Source organism: Primulina tabacum, chromosome 4 (genome assembly GCF_025594145.1).
Source record: "Primulina tabacum isolate GXHZ01 chromosome 4, ASM2559414v2, whole genome shotgun sequence".
Lineage (NCBI taxonomy): Eukaryota > Viridiplantae > Streptophyta > Magnoliopsida > Lamiales > Gesneriaceae > Primulina > Primulina tabacum.
The window spans coordinates 12695549-12711736 of NC_134553.1; the positions used below are offsets into that span (position 1 = coordinate 12695549).

The 16188-nt window shown below is 32.5% G+C and overlaps 1 protein-coding gene across 2 annotated transcripts; it reads left to right on the forward strand.

Moving 5' to 3' along the window:
- The first annotated feature begins 7545 nt into the window (after positions 1-7545).
- LOC142543101 (uncharacterized) lies at positions 7546-12101 on the forward strand. 2 transcript variants are annotated; one of them, XM_075650121.1, is made up of 6 exons: positions 7546-7832; positions 7935-8003; positions 8218-8300; positions 8407-8609; positions 11680-11771; positions 12002-12101. In XM_075650121.1, exons 1-5 carry the CDS (start codon positions 7660-7662, stop codon positions 11746-11748), a joined length of 597 nt encoding a protein of 198 aa, XP_075506236.1. In that variant the 5' UTR covers positions 7546-7659; the 3' UTR covers positions 11749-11771; positions 12002-12101. The 2 variants fall into 2 exon arrangements, with proteins under 2 accessions (XP_075506236.1, XP_075506235.1); XM_075650120.1 differs by lacking the exon at positions 12002-12101 and having other exon boundaries at positions 7547-7832; positions 11680-11835.
- The last annotated feature ends 4087 nt before the right edge of the window (positions 12102-16188 follow it).

Sequence of the window (16188 nt, forward strand, 5' to 3'; positions counted from 1 at the left end):
TTAATTGCATAATTAATTATGTTGTGCACATTTACATGTTTAAAATATACTTTCTACATGGTTGCATTAAAATATAATTTTTAAAGGTTATTCGAGTTGCGATCGAGGATCGGAGACCGAGGGCTGAAAAAATAGAAAATGTCTTTATTTGTTAATTGTTTTTAATTATTTAAATTAAGGGTGATGTTTTTTTTTTTTTTTTTGAAAATAAGGGCTTTTGAGATGATTTTATACGCCGGGACGTAAATTTTATCGGTGTTGGTTTTCCAACAAAAATACAAACTTTTCGACGACCCGGCTAGTGAATTCACAAAATTATTTTGACAAAACTATTTTAATGTTTTAATTAAATCCTAATTAAGACTAATGAGCCTAAATTGTTGGCTTAATAGGCCTAAAGCCTTGTTAGTGATTAATTAATATTTAAATATGTTAAACCCTCCCCAAAACTCTACACTTCACACGCCCACTTTTCTGAAATCTCACCATATCACACGGCACACAACACATCAAAGTAGAAGAAATTTTCGGAAAAAGCTCAAGGGAATTCAAGCCAAGGTTCTTGTCCATTCTTCGCAAATCATCAACGGTTTTTTTTTTCGTGCGTTAATTACGCAAAGACACGCCTATTCTTTCCTTCAAAACATCATCACACCATATTATATTTTTGTGCATGAAAACGTGGAAAACAAGTGTCGCCTGTTTGTATTTTCGTTTTTGTAAGTATCATGAAGTTTCAAGCAAAGTTTTGATTCCCAAATTCATGTTTTTGTATGGTTTAAGGGCTGCCATGATATAGCTATTGATCAAGCATTGTTCTACATGAATTTAGACTCCTAAAACACCACCTAAACACCACACACGAATCTGAAACAATTTGAAACCAACATGCTGTCATGGAAAACAAGGAGTTCGGGTTTTGTACTCCACGGTTGGGCTTAGGGTTGGCTTCTGTCCAGGGGCTAGCCAGGGTCGTGGGGGAGTCAAGGGAAGAGTCCTAGCCATGATCGGACTCGAGCTAAGGGGCTTGGGAGGAGTCCTTGACAGCAAGGACTCCTACCCGAGAACATTCCAGGGAGGCGCGCAGGTTCTGTGATTTTGCGCAGGCTTGTGGGCTCGGTCCAGGGGGCCTGGGCTAGGTCAGGTTGAGTCCTTAGGGTCCTAAGTGGGTGCACAACAGGGTGGTTTGGGGGTTGGGCTCGCTGGTAGGGTCCTTGAAGCAAAAAGGAAGAGTCCTAACACTAGTGGGGTTCTCGGCCATGCTTGGGGTTAGGGTGAGGGCTTCGGTTTTGATTCAGGAAACGTTTTTTTGGGATCCAAGGGTCCAGTAGGGTGCTCTAATGTGTTGGTCAGGGTTTGGATCAACATGGTTTCGAGGTGACTCGAGAAAATCGAAGGATGGCTCGGGTCGAAGTTTATGTGTCATATTAGGATTTATTGTAACTTCAATAAATTTAAAAACGGCTTACGGGGGTCTAGTCATGGTTCATGGGGGCTAAAATAATAAAAAGACTAAATTTAGAATTTAGAAATTTTATATTAAAGTTTGGGATTTTTCGGAATTAAAACGCCTTCAAAACGTCTAATTATGAATTAATTAAAAAGCCTAGTTTTAAGCTAAATAAAATTATGAAAATTTTAATTTAAACTTAAATAATTATTTGTGACATGTTAGAGTCAAAGAAATCAAGAAAAAGTCAAAAACGTAAGATGTCACGTCCAGGGATAAAACGGTCTTTTTACACCGAAAAATTAGTAAACGTCATGGCAGCACCATATTTTCTATTTTATATGCTAATATGATTATTTCACATGTTTATGAATTTTTATATGTTGAAATTATGATTTTTAAATGTTCATGAATTATTAATCGTTAAATTGGACATTTAAAGATATGTTGCATGCTTGGTTTCAAAATAAAAATGATATTATATGCATGTTTTTATTAAGTGATGGAAATAAGACATGTTGAAGGACGTGAAAGGATTGTGACTATATGTGACATGTTGGAAATATTGTGAGGGTTATGGTCCCAGTGGGAGCCCGACGATCGTGTTTCTTGGATACAGATACGAATACGAATATGTTAATACGTTGGCCATGGCCCAGTTGACTGGTAAGAGTGTTGCTGGTGTCCTCCGCCGCCCAGTACGGTGGTTTTCTTTAGATGGATGCATCGCCCAATACAATTAAGAATACGAGTCACAATCACGATCCGAATTCAACAAACATGAATATGAATATATTTATAACGAATATGAATATGAATACGAATATGTTGATATGAATATGGATACAAATATGAATATGTTTATGTTTATGCAAAGGTTTATGAATATGTTGATATGAAAATCTTCACGAAAACGTTATTGTATAAAGTTTATGCATCTTCACGAAAACGATATTTTAAGTACAAGTATTTTTCACTGTTATATGTTAACTGTATTACGTATTACTTGATATCAAGGATATGATGTGTTGAGTCTTTAGACTCACTAGGTGTGTATGATGCAGGTGATATTAATAACTTTGATATTGGAGGTCTTGATGGGTGACTTGCTGGACTGCCGGTGCACATAACCCGAGGACCAGCGCTTCTATTTTCCGCATTTAAGTTTATGATTTTACATTAAAGATTTTTACAACATTTTATTTATGCTTTTGAGAGATTTTTGAGAGGTTTAGTATGTGCTACACTTTTCAACATTTATTGCTTTTAAGTTTGGTAAAACTTTTTACGATTTTTGGTTTTGACTATTCCCTTTGGATTTTCAAATACTAGTTGGATGGTTTATTTTAAAATGGTGCAAAAATAATTTTATGTATATGTATATGCAATGACCGAAAATGTGAGTTTTTTTAAAAAAAAATTAGTATTTTTTAAGAAAACGAATAAGCAGGCGTTTCACCAATATTATATATATGCTTAATGAATATTGTCGTAGGAAGTGCCTTTGTGAAGAGATCTGATGAGTTTTCACTTGATTGAATGTAACAAATATCAATATATTTATTCTTCTCAAGCTCTTGGGTGAATGCGAAGAACTTAAGGGGAATATGTTCAGTTATGTCGCTTTTTATGTATCCTTTATTTATTTGAGCAACACATGCAACATTATATTCATATAGTGTTACAGGCTTCTTGTCGAATGATAATCCGTCTGAGATTTAGATATGTTGGGTCATTGATTTTAGTCACACACATTCACGGCTTGCTTCATGTAGTACAATAATCTCGGTGTGATTTGATGAAGTTTTTACGAGTGTTTGTTTCTATGAACGCCAAGAAATTGCAGTGCCTCCACGAGTAAATGCATATCCGGTTTGGGAACGTGCCTTGACCAATTATACTTTGATTGTTATCTTTTGAGTACAAAAGTCTCAAGTCTGTCGTTCCTCCTAGATAACGGAATATATGTTTAATTTCGTTCCAGTGTCTCTTTGTTTGATATGAGCTAAATCTTGCCAATAAATTTACAGCAAAAGATATATCAGGTCTTGTATAATTTGCAAGATATATAAGGGCACAAATAATATTTAGATATGGTACTTCTGGACGAAAAATAACTTCATCATCTTTACATAGACGGAATAGATCATTTTCTATGTTTAGACGGAATAGATCATTTTCTATGTTTACTGATCTAACAACCATTGGAGTACTTAAAAGATTTGATTTATCCATATTAAAACGTTTAAGGACCTTTTATGTATAATTTGATTGGTGAACAAATATTCAACATTCTTTTTGTTCAATTTACAAACCCAGAAAATACTTTGTTTTTCCAAGTCCCTTCATTTCAAATTCTTCTTTCAAGTACAACACAAATTTTTGAATTTTTTTATTCGTTCCAATGATGTTTAAATCATCAACATATACAACAATAAATATGCATGCGGATGTTGTTTTCTTAAAGAAACTGCAAGGGCATATTAAATTATTTACATGTCTCTTTTTCGTTAAGTGTTCACTTAGCCGAATATACCATATTCGGTATGATTGTTTTAACCCATATAATGATCTTTGCAATTTCACAGAATAACATTCTTTGGGTTTTGAACTTTGTGCTTTAGACATTTTAAATCTTTCAGGGATTTTCATAACATTCTTTGTGATCTGTATAAGTAAGCTGTGACAACATTCATAAGACGCATTTCTAAATTTTCAGATACCGTCAAACTAATCAAATACCGGAATGTAATTGCATTCATAACAGGAGAATACGTTTCTTCATAATCAATTTCAGGCCTTTGAGAAAAATATTGTGCAACAAGTCGAGCTTTATACTTTACTATTTCATTTTTCTTATTTCGCTTTCAAATAAAAATTCACTTGTACCCAACAACTTTTATACCTTCAGGTGTAAGGACTATAGGTCCAAAAACGTTTTTATTTAGCGAATCCAATTCAACCAGGATGACATATTTCCATTTTTTGCAGTCATGTCGATTTTTACATTGACCAAAATATTTTCACTACAAGAGAAATGATTTTCCGCAGCACGTCATCAACAGCGTGCATTAAACGCACGCTGCGAATACTACTTTTCACTGGTGTGCACCCATATGTGCGCCGTTAATAGTGTTGCACTTGATACTCTATTAACGGCGTACATTAAAAGCACGCTGCGGATATTACTATTGACGGCGTGCATTAAAAGCACGCTGCGGATAGTAACTTGATACTATTAACGGCGTGCATTAAAAGCACGCTGCGGATATTATTATGAACGACATGCATTAAAAGCACGCCGCGGATAGTAATATCTGCAGCTTGCATTTATGTATGCTGTTCATAAATTATATAAACGACAGCGCACAATAAAGGCACGCCGTTAATAATATTATTAACGGCGTGCAAGTTTATGTGTGCTGCAAAAAGTAAATCATTTTTTTTTTAAAAAATCGTGTTCAGACATTAACGGCGCACATTAATCGTACGTCGTCAATAGTATTATTCACGGCATGCATATTATAAGCACGCTGCGGAAAATGAGTTCGAATTTTAACGTAGCAACGGCTTTAGTAAAACCGTCACTAAAGTTAAAGTTGCGACGATTTTAAGGCCACATTTAGCGACGGTTTATAAGAAACTGTCGCCGATTTAAGGCCACATTTAAATCGGCGAAGGTTAATAATTAACCGTCGCTAATAGATTTAAATCGGCGACGGTTAATAATTAATCGTCACTGATAGATTTACATCGGCGGCCGTTTAGTAACAAACCGTCGCTAAAAAATCGTAAATTCGTTCCATTTTTTTCACAATACTTAGACATTTTTCTCTACTTACATGATTTTAGTTTCGATTTAAATACCTGTTTTTGTTTCAATTTTTGGTTAAGTTTTTAATTGTTAATTAAGATAATGAGTATTTTTTAATTGTTAATTAAGATCATGAGTATTATTATTATAGTTGTATTGTATTTTTATAAAAAATGTATTAAATTATAAAAGTAATTTTTTTTTAAATTTACGCAAACTTTAGCGACGGTTTTGGAACTGTCGCGAAATTATAACACCGTCGCTAAATTTTAAGACCGTCGCTAAATTAGCGACGGTTTGGCCCCGTCGCCCGTTTGCGACGGTTTTGAATATTTTTTTTTATGACTATTAACGGCGTACTTGTGCACGCTGCAGAAAGTTGTATTAACAGCGTATATATGCACGCTGCCAATAGTTTAACTATCAATAACATACTCTGCACGCCGTTATTAGACTAAACCGCAGCGTAAATCGCACGTCGCCAATAGTGTCAAACTTAAGACGGATTTCAACTTTACAGCGTGCGTCGCAGCGTGCAATGCACGCTGCGGATACCTTTCCGCGGCGCATATTGCACGCTGCGAAAACCCACTTTTCTTGTAGTGTTTGGTTCTTAATCTTCATTGTGATTTATGTTGTCAAATGTCATGTTGTAAGAAAATATCTCATCAATTTTTTTTTTATATCTTTTCGATTCCATATTTTTTCAGTATTAATATAATTGATAAAGATTTCACGATTCTCATTAGTTTGTGGTTCTAACAGAACATTTTCATCATCATGTATTCTGCTAGAATATCATTCTCTATTTTGTGATCATCGTGTTTCTCTTTGATTTTTCTTTTTCGAGGATTTTATCATTGGAACCGATTGGCCTTCCACGCTTCAAACGTTTTATGACATCATGAGTGTCTTCAATTTGTTTCTTTGAAATTTCAATTCGAGCAGGGGTATTTACAACATGTATATATGATTTAGTCACATATTTTGTATCTGCAAATGCATCTGATATTTGATTTGTCATTCTTTGCAAGTGCACAATTTGTTGTACATCATTTTTCACATTGTTTAGTTCTTGGATCCAGATGTAACAATGGTGACGTATACCATGTAATTTTCTTTTCGATATGTTTCTTTTCTCCCCCTAACATTGGAAAATTTTCTTCATTAAATTGACAATCAGCAAAACGTGCCGTAAACAAGTCGCATGTCTGAGGTTCAAGATATCGAATGATTGATGAGCTATCATAACCAATATAAATTCTTATCTTTCTTTTAGGTCTCATTTTTGTTCGTTGAGGCGGTGCAATAGGCACATATACCATACATCTAAAAATTCTCAAATGAGAAATATCTGGTTCTTTACCAAAAGCAAGCTGCAATTGGGAGTATTTATTATATACACTTGGTCTGATACGAATTAATGCAGCAACATGTAAAATTGCATATCCCCATATAGAAACATGGAGTTTTGTTATCATAAATGAGGCTGCATGATTTTTCTTTTTTGAAAAAACTAGGCTCCCCATTTGTTCAAATCTCCCATATTTTCAATACTAGTAAAATATGCACACGCATTTCATGTGTTTTATTATTTTTAATTTGATCAAATAATACTAAACAATTAACACGAAATTATTTTCAATTTAGAAGAGTTGTTCGATTTAAAATGAAAGTTTTGTTTAGATTTTTTTCTATGTAAAACATTGAGTGATGAAGAGGTTTTTAGTAGGGTAAAAAGAATAATTATGAAATTAAATATTTTGATGTCCTCTAATATAGTGACTCTAAGGGTCTCACGCTTAATAAAATAGTATATATTACATGGTCTTTTACATGACTAAGTACTTATCTTTGTTAAAGTAAAAATTTACGGTAAAAAGTAAAAATTTCAAATTCACAAAATATATTAAACTACACACTTTATAAAATTTTCTCCACTCAATTGTGTTTTTCTTCGCAAATTGAGAAACTTGTTATAGAATTTTTTTGGAAATAATCAAAAAATAAATACATCATTACATACATTATCACACACTAATTTTCAATAATTTCAACTCTTATTTTCAATATTCAATAATTTCTAACTCTTATTTATAACCATCCTATGTGTTATGGGTTGAATATCAATTAAAAAAAAACAATATAAAAAACAAATAAACCTAGCGAATATAGCAGAAATACATACTCATCAGCCCCACAACCAACACAAGAAGATAAAGACTCCAACATGTATTTTCAGCTATAAAAATAATAGACAAAGAATAAAAATCAGCCATCTCAATTATTGAATTGCCCTTCATCATTAATTAACTTCAACAATTCATTATACATTATATTCCATTCTTCGACTATTAGCCCAATAGGCGATTTTTTTTTAATAAAAATTGGAGTCATGAGTATGAGTGCGAAAATCTCAAGCCGCTGCATCAACTTTCATGTTAAAGATTGCAGCAATCTCCATCTTCCATGTCTTCGGCCGCGCAGCCTGTCTCAGGGACATTGTAGGACTTGTATCGATCAATCTCAGCTGTTCTTGAAATTCAACTCAAAAAATGGGATTTTTACGTACGTTAATTAGCAATCCCTTACACTGAGTTTCTTAGTTATTGTTTATTCAATCAGCTTAGATTGACTTCTTTTTTTTTTTTTTTTTTTGCAAATTTACAGGGCTATCACTATTTCAAGGAACTTTGTACCCAGGGCATCATCTTCTCCAGATCCTTCTACCCCGCCATGGTAACAAAACATGTATTTGAGACATATGCAAGCAAATAATTTTGGTTTGGTGGAAACGAGGATCATTTTCGTGCATAATACATTGGTTAATTTTTTGATGCTTGACAAAATTCGAGTAAAAAAAATATTATTTTTCGTTTCAGTCAAGATACAGCAGCGCCTGCCTGCTTCTCGCTGGTTTAGTCAACTAATGTTTTTAACGTTTTTAATGCAGGAAAAAATGGTGGTTAGGCATACTACTAACAGTGATTCTACCTGCAGTTGGCTACAAAGGAGGACTCTTTGTAGGGCTTAAAGGTGAGTAAGTATGTATTAATCAAGAACAAATCATTTCTATGACATTTATCTCTCACAAGTCGTTTGTAGATCGTATTTAAATTTTTGTATATATATGTTGTTACAGCGAAGATCGACAAAGCCATAGAAAAGGTGGAGCAATTGACTGAAGTGGTTGAAGAGATAGCGGAGGAAACGGACAAGATCGTGGAGGAGGTGGAGGCGAAGCTCCCCGGAGACTCCAAGCTTAAGCAAACCCTGGATAAATTCGATAAACTTGCTAAAAAAGCAGTCGATGAAGCCAAACAAGCTGAAGACATCGTTCACAAGGTCCGTCTCACTTTCTTCCTATTACAAAGTTTTGCCTGCGCTTAAATTGCAAGTGGTTTTTTTTTTTTTTTTGGTTCATTGACTTACTTTACAGTCATTTTCTAGTAGACAAAAATAATCTAGTCTTGAGTGGGTATGTGAGACCGTCTCACGGATCTTAATATGTGAGACGGGTCAACCCTATTGACATTCACAATAAAAAGTAATACTCTTAGCATAAAAAATAATATTTTTTCATGGATGACTGAAATAAGAGATCTGTATCACAAATACAACCGATGAGACTGTGTCAGACAAATTTTTGACTCTAGTATTTTGGTAATATAACCATTTTTAAGTTTGAAAAGGTAAAAATATTTGATGAAGATATCCCATCCCACTCATCCTTTCACGTGGTTTGCCTTTTCCTCGAGGAACATTAATGAATATTATTCGGAAGGCTTGCCAATGTGTGTGTGAATCACATGCCGATGATTATTCTCAAGTCACCATCAATTTTAAAATATCTACTGCTATTGAGGCGACCTTCACCTAACGCCAACCTATTTTATAAATTAATAATTTTTAAAAATCGCATGATATATACACAAGTTCATTATTTCCCAGAAAAAAAGTTGTAACGATATGAGGAAATCACTTGGCAAGTGAAGAGATAACTTTTTCTAATGTCCTAGTAACTTGATGGTTTAGTGATCCACAAAAAATTGTGGACTTATAAACGCCGTAATGATAATATCTCCAAATTTTCGAAACGAAAACGATAGCTGCTAGCTGGAGATCATATGTTGGATTTATTATTATATTCTAATGGACTGTCTCAGTTGGATTAAATATCTATCAGACTTAGTTTATATTGGATTAGTATCGACTAATTAACTGTTTGTTCTGGCTTCGCAACGGCAAGATTGCCTTTTCCAGAGTTGTTCTGATTTGCTATACTACCAGACATAGGCCAATATAAGTTTTTCTTAGCCGAATATAAATCTGGTTTTCCTCTAATACAACTTAAATATCACTCCCTGATCAATCTGGGACTAGCTTGAAAATCATGTTCTCAAAAGTTAATACTAAGCATCATAAATAGTAAAATTACATTTCGTAAATATAAAAGTAAACACTAAATATATATATACTTAATTTTTTTCTAAAAATTATAATATAGACATATTTTTTTTTGGCCTAGCGTGGGCAAGTACCCGCATTGGGCCTTAGCCGGCTCCGACCATGTATATGACCTTATATGTGAATTATTATGTGATGAAGGTTGTCTGTTAATGTGAAACCCAAAACTTAATTGTGATTGGTTAAGGTTTTGGTTAATAAGCTTTAATGTATATGATAGGTAATAACCTTTAATATGTACAAACAAAACTATAATTTCAGTTTTTATGATGAGCTAAAACAGAAATATCAGAAGATAATGATAGACATTATCTACATATGGGTTGTGGTCCCCAGATTGCGCAATATCACATTCCCTATTCTCTACTCCCATTATACAAAATAGATATCTAGACTTCATTTTGAAATTGTCAAACTTTGGTTCTTAAGATGATTATATACTCAAATATAGCAAGTAAACAATATACGTTAATGTGGTAAAGGAAATGACACAATTTTTTATGGATGTTCGAAGACTTTAGCCCTTATGTTACCCATTCTTCCACTTAAAAAAGTTCTAGAACCAAAGACTTTGGTTTAAACTACCTAAGTCAAAACTTTTAGTTAAACTCAAACGGTTGAGACACTCGGTCAAACAACCAATACAACACAAATAAAATAAAGAGATGAATCCTCCGATTCAAACTGTCAAACAACTCTTTGATCGTCTGGAACAGAAATGGTTGAATGGTTAAAGAAAAAATCCCTTGATGATCCTTGAAATATATGATGAATGTTTTCGATATGAAGATTGTTGAGCAGTGGAGATTATATTAAGATTAAGAATGTTCATAAACCTTCTTAGAGAATGCAAGCTTGCATATGTGTTCTCGTGAATTTTTTCATGTCTTCAACTCTTCTAAGCATCCTTTATTTATAGTACCTTTTGAAATTTCCCGTTCAACGATAACTTGTACTATTTCCTGCAAATATGGACATATTAGCATCAGTTGCTCCAACTATCATTTAATGCTCATTAATATCCTTCCAGCTTTTGCGGCTTTAAGGCCATAATTTATCAAAAGGCCAACATTTTGCAAATTTTTTGTTATACGAGAGTAGCTAGGTATGATATTTTTGCAATCTTTCTATTTTAATTTTTTTGTCTACATAGTTGACTTTGCAATATCCTTGTGGGAATCTTCAAATCCGACCGTTTGTAGTGCTGTTGGGAATCAAAAGTTTTAACTTTACACAATACTTTGAATGCTTTCGACCGATCAACTGAAGTAATAAATAAATCCAATGGTTGGATGGCTCTGGTTTATGAGGCTAGTTGAATGAGGCCTTGAAACCGGTTGAACGGGTATCTTCTGAATCTTAATAGAGACGCTGTCAGGTAGTTGCAATACACATAAAAAACCAAATTATACTAATACAATGAATTATTTTTTGTTATCACTAAAACTAAAGGATCTATCATAAATTAAATAAACAATACTGAAGTTCAATTAAATACAAGTGTGCTTTTGTTACAATACTTTATTTCCTCGTAGCATTTATATATATATATATATATATATACTATTATATTAAGTGTGAGGGCCTTAGAATAACTATATTTGAGGACACAAAAATATTTAATTCCATAATTACCCTTCTTATTCTACTAAAAATATTTTCAAGTCACTCTATATTTTAAATAAGAAAAAAATCAAAACAAAACTTCCCTTTTAAATCGAATAACTTTTCTAAATCGAAAATAATTTTGTGTTAATTATTTAGCATTATTTGATCAAATTATCAAATTAAAAATAATAATAACACATTCAATGCATGTGCATCTTTTACTAGTATATATATATATATATGATTGCTCAGAAATTAACAGTGCATCTTTTACTAGTATATATATATATATATATGATTGCTCAGAAATTAACAGTTGATCCATGTGAACTGCTGGCAGGTAAGAGATGTGGAGGAAGAGGTAGAAGAAGCGTTGTTGAAAGCTGGAAAAGATGAAATTAAAAAGTAGGGTAATCTTTTATACAACATTGGATGTATCCGATATTTTTTTTCAATATTACATAAATATATATATATACTTTTCCTCTTAATTATATATCTGTGTGTATATTTGCACGGAATATATCTGCATGATACCTTTGATTATTCACTGAACATCTGATACTAAAAGCACAAATTATCGCATAAGGTTTAATTAATTAAAAAGTAAATATTCAACTCTATGGATGGAGATAAGACGGGAAAACTGAGAAGTATATATCATGTAGGAAAAATTATAATTTTGGTTAAATATATTTCAGTCCTAATACTGAATGTTTCAATTTAAACAACTTTCGTATCCGTGAGAATGTTGACATGACATTATATTATATACATATGTCATATCAACACTACGTCACAGAAGAACTAGAATTGCAATTTTAAGATACCAAAAGTGTAATTTTTGCATTTAAGTATTGTGACTTGTTCTCAAACAATCATACTGCAAAATGCAAGTTCAAAACTTGCATTTGCTTTTTCTTTGCAAATGTTTTTTTTTTTTATTTTTTTTTAATCGGTATCCTTAAGTGAAAATTTTAATATATTATAAGTTTGCGATCCGATAAGATTAGTACGAGCCCAATTATGTCTTTCCTTCGAGAATACTAAGCAAAAATAAGTTACAATTTGTAATTTTCGTACTCTCTTTATCTATTATTTTAGCATTCCAATGAATTATCTTCCTTTTTCTACAATGTTATTCTTTTTAATTTATGCATGGTGGTATTAATCAAATATAAGCTCATAAAATTATTATTTTTTAAAATGTTATCTTATAACTTTCCCTTTAATTTTTTTTAAATCTCAATTTTTAGCCATATTCTTTTAAGTTATTGGCGTTCAATTTATCTTTGAGGCCTCTAAATTTTTTATTTCTGCTTATTTCTAAAATCAAACTATCTAGAACTGTTAGTGACATTCATTTAATCAAAATAGGCAACTGGCATATGTATTTTGTTCTTATAATTATAGTATTATAAAAATTATGAAATAAAATTTTAAATAATTAGAATCTAATTATATTAAAATAAAACGAGTTGATATTTACATTTCATTTTGTGTTATTTATGTTCGTGTGTAAAATATGTGTCGAATTTATTCATAAATTGAGTGCAAATAACAAACAATGGAGTGTAAATATCAATTTCCTAAAATAACTAAATGGGATAATAGTGATGTTAAAATTTATAAAATATGACTAATATTAATTTGTGAAAAAGGGATAATTCGGAAATATGATATGTGAGATTTGTTCAATAAGTGAACAAATTTAAGCAATTTATAAATATTGATTGTTTCTATCCATTTTACTAAAAAAATGAAATGGTCGGCAAAAATGCTACTAAGAGGCTGTTCTATGATATACACAAACACCATCATTCACATGCACCAAGATTTTTCAATCGAGATTTTTATTTTTAAATTATTAATCATGATTAAAAATAAAATAATTTATCTTATATCTATACCATCTATACCGTATTATTAAATGTGAGTGTGGTAGAAATACTGCTTGAAGAGGACACCAAAATTTCTTCCATTTTTACTATCTTCTTCAACACCACATATAAATTATAATAATTTCAACCACATCAATCCTACGTATGAAATCTTCCCCAAAAATGGAAGCTATAACCATATCAACACATTTGAAAACTTCTCAATTTAAAAAAATCTTATGGTTAGTATTTTTAACGCAAAAAAACCTTTTTTTTCTACCATAATATTATTATATTTTTTTATTGAAATTAAGTTTAATAGAGAAATAGACTTTTTTGTCCTACACAACAAGGTGTATAAACACACTAATTATAATATTCATATCAAATTACAAATATCAAATATTCGTTTTATAAATTGATTAAACAATATTTCAAATATCTAATATTATGTTACACGCAACGCGTGTGTCTCATCCGCTAGTTCTTATGAAGTGTAAACTGTAAAGAATAACATAAAATGTTTAGAAATTTTTAAAACTTGGGAAACTCAGAATATAGGATCAGGTATAATTAAATAGAACTAAATGATTTACCAATTTTTTTGCAAAATCAATTTTGTCTTATTTAAGAATTTTTCCAACTTCCAAAGTCCGAAATTCCTACAAATGGACAGAAAATATTCGAAGACCGTGAAATTTCAGATAGCAGCTCGAGTTTTGAACGGCAAGATGTTTTGTCCACCAGCTTAACAACGAGAAATGCGAACGGCGCGACATCTTTGCAGCTTGACTTATATGCGGTGACACTTCGTCCTGCTTGGTTTCACCATCCTGTTTTTAGCACTTCGATAGATAGTTCGATTCTGCTTGATGACTTGTGCGGTTTCCAGTGCTAACGGTTGGATTAAATGACTTACGCAGTTACTAGTACTAAAGTTTGGATTAAATAAAAAATAAGAAATTGTATAACATGGCAAGACCAAAGAAGAAAAATATCTTCTTTATGCTTCTCAAATTAGGAAAGTCACGAAGTCAGGTGAATATATTTATCTAGCAATGGTGAATGAAGTAGGAGATAAAGACAATATCAAGATAAAAGATATACGAGTAGTACGAGAATTTCTAGGCGTTTTCCCGGAAGAATTAGGTGGAACAATCCTAGACCGTGAAGTGGAGTTTGAGATTAATTTGGTAACAGGTGCAACACCAGTCTCAAAAGCACCTTACCGAATGGCTCCTGCCAAACTCAAACAACTAAAAGAACAAATCGCCAAGAGTTGTTAAACAAGAAGCAAATCAGACAAGTATCTCTCCTTGGGGAGCTCCTCTTGTATTTCTAAAGAAGAAAGATGAAAGCATGAGATTGAGTATTGACTATAGAGAGCTGAACAAGATAACAGTCAAAAACATGTACCCTCTTCCAAGGGTAGATGATTTGTTCAATCAACTCAAAGGGGCTACCATTTTTTCTTAACTCTACTTAAGATCAGGCTATCATCAGCTAAAGGTCAAGAAAGAAAATATTCCGAAGACATCACTCAGAAGCAGTTATGGACAATACGAGTTCAAAATAATGCTATTTGTATTGACAAACGCTCCAACAACATTTGTTGGAATTTGTGATTTTCAGAGTTTGACAAAATCTGTAAAAGAACTGAAAAATCGAATTGAAATAACGCAACTGAGAGGTCGTTACTGATTATGAAATCAAAGTAGACTTATCGACTTAAAATAGATTAAGAACTGAAGTTTATAGAATAAAGTTCTTATAAGTATAAATAAATCGTAAAACTAATGATTCTAAGTTTGATAAACAGATTGAAGATCAGAACCGAAGACTTCGCAAGGCTGAATTGAAATGACCTAACTCAACTGAATGTTCAAACTTAGAAGACATCAGTTAAAACTGATGTAGTCCAGCTGAACTGATCAGTTGACCAGTTTGACTTCATATAAGTTATCCATGTCATCTGCTGGAAATTTAAATCTTAGCACACAAACTCATTATCAGTAACAAAGTAGAACAGATGAAGCAGAGCAAGTCTGATACATCGTACCACTGTGAGAAAAAGTCGTCTACATAGACTAGAAGACGATTCAACGGATATTAATCATTAAATGCATTCGATGTGACCGTTGAAATCGAAGACTATTCATAGCTGATGAATTCAGATGAATTCAGTTGAACAAATGTCACTGTCACGCCCCGAAGCTCGGGATTGACACCGGCGTTGTTTAACAATCACACAATCGAAACAACAAGCTTTTTGTAGCACAGTATAAACCGAACCAGTTTATATATCATAATTTCAAATGAAATAACAATTGTCTTACAATACCGAAATTTCATAAAAACGACAGAGTTAAAGCGGAAACGTAAACTGCATAATAATAATAATTAACTTAAAATTAATCTAATCTCTTGAGCATTCACCATCCCCAGAACTGCTCAGATTCTTCCTCCTCAATTTCTTCCTCAAGCTTATCTGGGAAGGGTTGTAAGGGGGGTGAGTATTTGGGAATACTCAGCAAGTGGGGGAATATCGAGCATAATAAAACAACATGCATAATTTTGAAACACATTACTTGCATACATACTTCATCAACATGCATAACATTTACCAGCCACTGTGATTTATCTAACTTTCTATGGTTTACTGACGTCAGTCCCTAATTTTTACTCCTCTAAGGGGGCGAGGCCGTATAGCGGTTATATCCCCACCGCGTAAGGGTACGTCATGGTTGGGATTCCCACCCACATACAGTCGATTCCTCACAATGCTTAAAACCGAATGACACAACACAAGAAGGAGTAGGAAAAGAATTGTACTCGACCGAAGTTTTTATCAAAAAAACCGAAAATCACGTATGCATAAAATTCGAAACTTTAAGTTTAAAAAAAACAAGCCCACTTACCATATGTATTTATGCTAGAAATGTAGGTGTTTGGCTTCGAGAATTGGATCG